The sequence below is a fragment of the Physella acuta genome, unplaced genomic scaffold (assembly GCF_028476545.2).
Source record: "Physella acuta isolate Inbredline_101_S28 unplaced genomic scaffold, ASM2847654v3 ptg000781l, whole genome shotgun sequence".
In the NCBI taxonomy this organism is placed as follows: Eukaryota; Metazoa; Mollusca; class Gastropoda; family Physidae; genus Physella; species Physella acuta.
Genome location: NW_026732299.1, coordinates 173,077 through 182,655, shown reverse-complemented (window position 1 = coordinate 182,655; position 9,579 = coordinate 173,077). Strand labels below are relative to the sequence as shown.

General features: G+C 31.8%; 1 protein-coding gene across 3 annotated transcripts in view; it reads right to left on the bottom strand.

Moving 5' to 3' along the window:
- The window catches only part of LOC131950833 (set1/Ash2 histone methyltransferase complex subunit ASH2), a 31,701-nt gene extending 22,122 nt beyond the window's left edge, over window positions 1-9,579 (bottom strand). Inside the window, exons 1-13 of one of the 3 annotated variants that reach the window (XM_059313053.1) lie at window positions 9,412-9,579; window positions 5,576-5,627; window positions 4,783-4,872; window positions 4,458-4,546; window positions 4,010-4,101; window positions 3,650-3,745; window positions 3,310-3,381; window positions 2,868-2,967; window positions 2,485-2,554; window positions 1,596-1,825; window positions 1,351-1,428; window positions 1,143-1,232; window positions 626-822 (exon numbers count right to left, since the gene is read on the bottom strand). In XM_059313053.1, coding sequence (XP_059169036.1) covers window positions 626-822; window positions 1,143-1,232; window positions 1,351-1,428; window positions 1,596-1,825; window positions 2,485-2,554; window positions 2,868-2,967; window positions 3,310-3,381; window positions 3,650-3,745; window positions 4,010-4,101; window positions 4,458-4,546; window positions 4,783-4,872; window positions 5,576-5,625 — 1,254 coding nt within the window. In that variant the 5' untranslated portion in view covers window positions 5,626-5,627; window positions 9,412-9,579. The remainder of the gene's footprint in view (window positions 1-625; window positions 823-1,142; window positions 1,233-1,350; window positions 1,429-1,595; window positions 1,826-2,484; window positions 2,555-2,867; window positions 2,968-3,309; window positions 3,382-3,649; window positions 3,746-4,009; window positions 4,102-4,457; window positions 4,547-4,782; window positions 4,873-5,575; window positions 5,628-9,411) is intronic. The other 2 variants (XM_059313055.1, XM_059313054.1) reach the window with 2 other exon arrangements.

Genomic DNA, 9,579 nt, shown 5'->3' with positions numbered 1-9,579 from the left:
TGTGTGTTGTAAGTGTGAGAGAAAGACTCATGCAAGTTTCCATAATTTTTTTAATTTTGTAACTGTTGTTGGCACTAGATTTAAAAGTTTATATGTAGAATTAAAATATTTTGTTGCAAATCAGACAACCATCATAAAGATGATTTATCCTTTGGTTTAATGTGAAAGGAGATCAATGGAAATATATACTCCCCACTACAGCTTATTTACACGCATTTTGTTTCCATACAAATTTTATTTTTTAAGATATAGAATTTTATTTTAATCGGGAAAGAAAACTAAACACAAAAAGAATTAATAAAAGAGTTATTGAAACCACTGTTCTAAATTTTCATACAGATTAGCCTAACACATTGTAGCTTGCTTAGGTAACTTTAGCTTTTAAATATTCAGAATCTCAATTTTTTTTTTAATCAAAGGATGAGTATTATCAAAAATGTAATCTTACTAGATGTGCAGTATCAACTGTTAAACATAAAAACAAAGTGTCTTCAGTAAAATTAGATTGAGTACATCAGAAAACTCTTGTAATCAGAAAATGAGACATAAATAAGTTTTTGCAGTCATCGTTTTGGTGAAGACCATAAAGGTGAATGTTTAGGAGAGGAATAAGAAGATGACTTACCCGTTCTTTAAAGGTCTGCGGCAAGAGAAGCTCTAGATTCTCAGGATTAGGAAGACTAAGGTAGAAGCCAAGCACATCTCCCTCTCCATAGCCCCCATCATGGTAGTGGTAGCCACGAGACTGGTGGAACACAGTTCCTTTCCTTGACCTCCAGGAGTAGCTGAACTTGTCATAGCCACATGGTGCTTGGAGGTTTCCTGTACACAAGTACAAATATAAATATTTTAGCAATCTAACAACTGACAGTAAAACATTTATTTAAAATTATTATAAAATTTCAAATTATTGAGACAAGTTGTTAAATCTAGAATAATTTTTTTTTAAATGAAACTAAAGAAAAATATAAGAAAATACTGTAATTAGATTACAACAAACATCAGAAAAATGTTTACAATTATTAGTTCATTAATATATTCTAAAATAATCAGTACAAGTTGAAGGCATGTCAACAACAGATTTGTATTTGTCACCTACCTAAAGTGAACTAAGAACTTAAATGTTTATATTTGTCCTTTACCTAGTGACAAGGACCATCCTATTCTAGAAGCAGCTTCATTTTGCATATCAACCACCTGGACCTCGAAATACCAGTTGCCATGATTAACACCTGTGGTATTTGCAAGTGAATAAAGCATTTAGAAGATTAGTTTAACTAAACTTCTAAGAAAAAAATCAAATGAAAGAGATGACTACAAACATAACTGAGAATAAAGAAAAAAAATTACCATGAGATGCTCGTATCATACTGTAGCCCTTTTCCCCAGTCACAGTGAGGCGATCATCAGAAACCTTTAGCTGAGGGGCTAAAGGAATAAATCATAAATCATTAGAAACCCTTAGCTCAGGAGCTAAAGGAATAAATCATTAGAAACCCTTCAGCTCAGGAGCTTAAATTTTTAAAAGTCCACCCTTTTAACATTTGTAATATCAACTCTGTTTTTCTAAAGAACAAGTGAATAGAATATGTCACCTCTGTCATGTAATGCCAGCAGCACTTCACTTCCCAGCATGCATCTATACAAATATCCTGGAATTGGTTTTCCTGCCCATTCAATGCTCTCATCAAAGGCTTGCCGATTAGGAGCGTGAGGATCTGTCTCGGCTAAGATGTAGCGGTATCCGTCCTTGTTAAAGGGGTGTTCAAGTGGGTAGCCATGGGATGGGAGCTTCAGTGATGTTGTCAAGTCACTGCGAGATTTACTTACATTATAACAAGCAGCATACAACTAGTGCATTCTTATAGCAACATTAACAAAAAGCAGACTTTTTAAACACACATTTTTATCTCATTTTGAAGATGCAGAGTTATATTTTATAAAGACAAATTTCACCACCCAAAATTTATTTGCACACTTCTCCTGGTAAAATAAATTAATGGATTTTAAAAATTATTGAAAGAATATCTTCTTCTTCTTTGAAAGAATATAATAAACAAGTCTCTTTGGCTTAATACAGTCTTTTCACGTTAGACATAATAAATACAGCACCTATTGGTTGCAGTTAAAAATAATTTAGGAAACAGAGGAGGCTTTCTCATTAATATGAGCTTAAAAATGATAATTGATAACTTATGAAATTACAATTCACCAAGCATGTAAAAATCTGCTTTTTTCATTTGCTTTAATCACATTTTGAAAATATAGTGGACATGATGGCAAACTGCAGAGCTAAAAATGTTGACATTAGAATAAATAATTAAGAATTCATTAACAATAATAATTACAAATGTGTGTGACAGTTGTAGCAACTTTAGCTGTACAGTTGACTTACTGTAATATAAACATATTAGAAAATTATACAGATTTATCTACAGCAACAGAATATATAGTGTTATTAAACAAGAAGTTATATGGATTCACCTTTTCTTTTGTTTAAAAGCTGTTGCCTGTTGTCCTTCAACAGGAGCTTTCCTTTTGCTAGTCCTTTTACCTACAATTGAAATATCATTGTTTACATTTGAAACTTCCAATATTATAAGAAAAAAATGGCAGTAAAGATTGTCTAGTATTAAATTAATACTACATTGTTCATCTCTGGTAAGAAGTATAACTCCCTATCTGTTGCGATAACAGTTTATATTTAAGCGGGTGTAAATAAATGAATGTAGAGACATTGCACAGTGAAAGTGAAGCTACAGTGATTTAACACTGGACTCATAGTAAAGTAATAGTGGAGAAGGCCTGCCTAAAACAAGCCAAAGGCTGGCCTAATTGTAGACAGGTATTATATAAACCAGCTGTACCTGGTCCTGTTTCCAGTGGCATTGCAGGGGCCTTCAGGCTGGATGAAGGCTGTGAGTTCACTCTGGCAGCATCAGATACAGGGCCAACTTTTGACAAGTCCTGTAGAGGGTAGAAATAAATCTTTCCTTCTTGTAAATAGATAAATCACATTTTGTATACAATATTTTTTCTTATTCAAAATTTTTAAAGAACATCAATACCTAAAATAAAACATAAAAATTCAAGAAACAACTATTATTGCATAACAATATTTTTTTAATTCAAATTTTTTAAAAGACAATACCTAAAATAAAACATAAAAATTCAAGAACCAACAATTATTGCATAACAAAACAATTGTTATTTTTATTAAACAAAAATAAAAACCTATGATCAAAATCAGTTTTTCTGATTCAAATAATGACATCTAATGAACAAGTAACGCCTTTAAGAAAATCTAACCTGATTGCAAAGACCAAAGTAAGCATCGCCTGGTATTTCTTCCTTGTGAGTAAAAACATCAGACTCTTTGGTCTGTTTAAAAAACAATGCAGTACAGTGTAGTTATGACAAGTTATCAGAGAAACTTATCAAACATGAAAACTGCAATTAAATCATAATTAAATTTTTCAAAATTCAAGATATCCAGCTAATTAGTATCACTTAGCAATCCAAACAACTTGACCTAAAAAATACAAATACTGATGGTATAATTTTCTAAATAAAAGAATATCTTTCAGAAACAGCATCAGAAACCTTGGAAATATGGTACTATATGTCTTGTGGTATAATCTTTAATTACCATTGTCTTATAAATAGTGTTGTGCCATGTGATCTTAACACGCCGCTGCATTGTTGTGAGATTCTCCCAGTTTTTCTCTATGTAAGGTATGATGTCCTGCAAAGAATAAATTACACAAATAAAATGTTATGTGCACAAATATATTTAGGGTTAAAATTTCAGTAGTACTCTATATTGTGGGATTAGGCTTACTCGGGAAACAAGCATCAATAGGTTTTTCAAACAAAATACTTTACAAATGATAATGACAACAATTTCATTAACTGTAAACTTTATTGACATTGGCTGTAAACCTAAGATTTTTGTCTTTTTATTTTTAAAAATGTGTACAGTGATAAATAAAGTTTACATTAAACTCACCCTGTCTTTTGAGAACATGGTTTTTGAGCTCCCATCTGACCTGGCATTGTGCAATAAATTGGCCAATGTCATCTGGCAGATCTGAATGAAAGCTGGAAAAAATATCAGCAACAAAGATTAATAGATTAATGAAATGGGAAAAATACTGTGCTTCAGTTAAACTTAATATATCTAGAAAGAAAAATATCACAAAAAAAGTTAAGAATATAAATTATTAAATATTTCTCTATCAACCTTTTTTCTATATAATAAACAGCTGTGTAAGTACTTATAAGTTTATGCATATATTTTCTATTATAAGAAAGCTTAGTTAAAAGATCCTGTTGTTTACAAGTTACCAGAAATTACCAAATAATTCTAAAACATTTTTTATTTTATATCCCCACATTGGGATCTTAAAATATGTATCTCTAAAGAAAGCAGAAGAATAAAAAAAAATCAATCATACTTGCTTGTCTTTTCTGAAATGTTTCATGTCCAATACCACTGCACTTTTTACAAAGAAAATGATAGCTAATCATAAAAGGAAGACACTTCCTGAGGGGAAAAAGGTACAAATGGTAGATAACCTTAAAGTTCAGGTGATAACTATTGTACAATATTATTAAGATGCTGGTGATGAGGTCCACCTTAATTGTTATCTTTACTAAACATGCAATAAGCAATAACATTTTCTGATAGTTTACAGCATCTTACAGCATCAAATTAACAACTAAAAATTAAATGACAAAAACAAAAGCTATTTTTTTTTAAAACTGGTTCTTGATGCATACCCTGTTTGTATGTTTACACAGGAGCTGTGAAACCATGTACCACATGATGTACACTGGAACTCTGGTGTGCCAAGTTTACGTTTCTCACCACTGTCAAATAGAATTACAATAAGACAAATACGCACACATTAAAACATAACAAAAATAAAACTAACACTGGATAAATATAGCATGTTATGTTAGCATTTAAAGGAAAAGAAAATTTGGTTCGTGTAAAAATGTCAATACGAATCACTATTGTATTAATGTACAAATGTGTGAGCGCTGCTAATCCATAGCAGTAAAATTTTCATACAACAAACTATGTAATAAAATGAATTAATAAAATGCTTAGAAATTGTTAACGACATCCACTGAGTTAGAGAAGAATCCCTGATCATTAGTGTTGACATGGATGAAAAACATGTTCTGGTCAATTCTCCTTTCATAGTGGCCATAAAAAATGTATAAACAAATTTATATGTAAACGTTCCAATTGATTGGATACATTATTTGCCCATTATTTCAGCAGCCCCACTTTTTACTCATATATAATTAAAAAATAATTTTTATTTTTTAATGACGTTTGAATTTTCCATCTGGAATTGAGAAAAAATAAATTGCTTTTGTTTAGTAACCAAAAGACATGTCTAATCTATAGAAAAGTCATACATAAATTACACGATTAAGTTTTCATAACCAAATCTGTTTCAATAATACTGCACATAATTTTTAAAATAACTGAATGGCTTCTCAGAAGTAATCCCAGTGGATGCTGTTTGTAAAGAAAGTTACAGCATTAAAAATATTTTACCAGTAACAGCCGACAAACTCATTCCCTAGGTCATCTTTTTTTTCTGACATCTCTGGGTGTGGAATAGACAAAACACTTTAATATACATATTTATTAAAACATTTTAATAGGTATTCTAAACAAAATGTTATGCTGAATAAAGTAACAAACTTGTGTATCAATTATATTTTTGCTCATACTCATATTACAGATGATATAGGCATTTCATGGCATTATAATAATAATACCATTACATTAAAATCTAATCACAATAAGGGTACGCTTTTATAAATCAAATCTAATTTTCACTTGTTTATTTCTGCCTTACTTTGAATAAGTCAAGAATAAATTACAATGTTCAAATAAATTCATGGTAATCAGAAAATAGTATAGATACCATTTGACAGCCTACATTTCACTCTTTATAAACAATTTAAGGTGCTCTTGTGAGTAAACGGCTTAATTTATTTCAATGTCTTAATAATTGAGAAAATGTTCATTTTAATTTGCATGTGTTACAAGTCAACAGCTCATTTATTGCATAAATGGCTGTCACCAGCACAGAAGAAGAAGAGTTCAATTGTTTCTGTGACCTTGCCATATGAAGGGATAGTGCAGACAATTCTGGTAAGCAGTCATGTCTATTCTTTCTAATTACAGTAAAACTGTCCGGTTTAATAGTGTAGTGGTGTCCTAAAATAAATGTAAGTTTCATATTACTTTGTCAAAAAAATTCATCTTTGGTAACAATCCCATTTACAACCCTATCAAATTATACTCTTAATCCCAAAAATAAGTAAAAAGCACTGCCAAAAAACAACCAGATGGCACTATTTGTTTAAAATTATGAATTGTGTCGTCTGAGAAAAAAAAAAATTTTACATCTTTTGAAAAGTCTTGTCCAATTACGCCTGAAGCTTAATTACAATAGTTAGGCCTAATTATGAATTTTGAGTTTAATAATTCAAATAGTTAAAATTTAAACTGTGATTGTAGGAAAGCACAGTATATGTATAAAATAGGGGGGTGCCTGTTCCGCTCCTGGATTTTTATAAATCTGCCCATGAAGTTCTAATTGTATTGTTTATTATTATGCTTTACATATATGATAAATATTAATAAATAAGGATAGGCCTACTGAAAAGTTTTAACTAATTCGACCATACAAACTAGTCACTGACATATGGCTTACAAACTAGAGCAATTTTACTGAACACTTTCAAACTGTTATTTTCTAGTCCTTTTTACTACAGTAGTCATTTTATTTCAACATATAATTAGAGTCTAGCTTATAATAATCATTTTTGTTTAATCTTAAATCTTAACCCGGTTAACCCAGTACCTACTCACTAATATTACTAATAATAATAACACCACTACTACCAGACTACAGTGAGTTGACCTAGATTTGGTAGTTGGTAGTAAGCAGTGTTTCTTCCAGACTTTTTTCTCCGGGGGGGCGGTAGACTTTCTTCGGGGGGGCGGACACTGTTAAGAGTATATATTTTCTATATAAATTATATAGGCCTAAATTTCGGTAATCTATAGTTTTGGGTACGTAAAATCGCCCGCAGCTATTAATGTACGAAAACGTTACCTCATTGTCAAGGCAGTAATAGAGTATATTGTGATATGTTTGTTTCAAATATTATAGATAAATGAATAATAAACGTAAATCAATGGCTAAATATATCAATATAGGCCAGAAATTAACTTTAAAAAGCAGTGTCTGCAAGCAAGATTTGCTATATAAACAGCAGCCATTTGTAAAATAGAGTGACTTCCCCCTGAATCTCGCGCTATAAGTCTATAAAAATAAAATTTTAACAAGATGGCTGCTATAGTAAATGAGCATGGGTGCATCTGTTGGAAACATTGCTAGTGTTCATTTATTACTGAAAAGTTTTAATTCAATTGTTTAAAAACAGGTACATAAATGAAACAAGGAAACATTTTTGTATTTTTCAAAACATAAATCCTCCTCAAAATGTGAAATAATTATTAAAATGTAAGGAGTCACCTGTTTTTCACATTACTAGTCGCGGGCGATTTTACGTACCTAAAACAATAGATTACCTAAATAATAAATTTCATTTCGTTCGGGGGGGGGGGGGGGGGGGGGGCGGTAAAAAAATTTCGGGGGTGAAGAGATGCCTGGAAGAAACTCTGGTAGTAAGTAGTAATTCGGGTGTGGGGAAATTGCGAGACGCGAAAAGCGAAATGGCGAGGCGGGAAAATGCGAGAAGGGCGCGAAAACGGTCGGTCACGTGACTTTTTTGTCTCGCATTTTACCACAACCCGATACTTACGCTGGGTGGTGTTGAAATGCGAAGATTTCTGCGAAAAATTTACCGCACCCGATTTTCAGTGGTATTTGGTCCAGACTTCAAAGACGTTTCGTTTACATTGTTAAAACTTCCGATTTTTCCGTCGCTAGACATACTGATGATTTGTCAACCCCCACCCCCCCCCCATCTTTTGTGTCGACTTAGAATACCACCTTGTTCGAAACCGACGGAAATACCGCCGACGATAGATCAACTTCTTTCTTTTGTGTGGAACGCCGAAGCCGCCGAAACCGTCTTTGAAGAAATTAAACAAGATTTTGGGAAAATATCGATGTTTTAAAAAAAAATTCAACTGCAATTTTGAGGGGGGGGGGGGTTGTAGACTGAGGTGTGACGTCATTTTAGTGGGAGGGGGGGGGTCTGGATTTTTGTGAAAATGTGTGACGGAGGGGAGGGGGAGGGGGTAAAAATCGTCATTTATGGATGACCCCTTTTAGCTATTAAATGGTAGTTTCGTCCATAGCGGACTTTATTCAGATTATCTACAGACGCACATTTTTTTCCATTATGTTCATATTCGTGTTCTGTGTTAGCACAGTATAAATGGGAGTCTAATGAACTGGTGGGTTGGATGTACTATGTGTGAAAGATGGTGTGACGAGGTGTGTTTGATTAATGCTAGGACTGTTTCAGAAGATTTTGTTTGTAAATTTTGTTTGTAATTAAAATTACTTAATAAAAAATAAATTACACTTTTAAGAATTGTTTATACTTTTACACTTTTTGCAAGTACAACAATCCATGAATACATGTTGCAGAATATCTCTCCTGCTGACAAAATTATACCAATTCACAATGACACAGCTCACGTTTGTATAAACATGAGCGGGCTAGATTTTTAAAATTAATGCCGACTGAAACGGGATTTTCCTCTCGCTAACGAGAACGGGCGATGACAGTAGCACAGCAACGATGTTAGGATTTTTTAATAGATCTAGATCTAGATATAGATCTATCTATCTTCTTAGTATCTATATATATATATATATATATATATATATATATATATATATATATATATATATATATATATATATATATATATATATATATATATATATATATATATATATATATATATATATATATATATGTTAAAGGGTATGGCTACATGCTAGTTTATTTTAAAACAAAAAAAAATAATTTAAATAAATAAAGATGAAATAAGCATGAAAAAAAAACTTGTTTTCGCAAAAAGTGTCTCGCTATTTACCCTTGATTCCGCAGGTATGTCTCGCATGATCTTCTCGCATTTTCCCGCCTCGCCATTTCGCTTTTCGCGTCTCGCAATTTCCCCACACCCTAGTAATTCAACTAAACTCAGTAGGCCTATATCATAGTATATGCACTATATGGCCTATGGCCTATACTATAAAATATAAAAATATTAGGATTATTATATTAGGCTAATAATTTTTTATCGTGCCATTTTATTTTGGACACTAGAATTAAGAATCTAGCTAGAATCTATATTCTATAACATTATAACACATAGGACTAGGAGCCTACCCCAAAAATTATATAGAGCCCAAAATAGAGTGGTAGATTCTAGATCTAGATCTAGAAAATCTAGATCTAGATCGAAATTCCCTCTCTGGTTTAGTTTTGTTAAATTTAAAATTAAAACAGTAGCAAGTTACTATTTAGTGTATTTAGTTAAATAAAGGGAGATCAGTC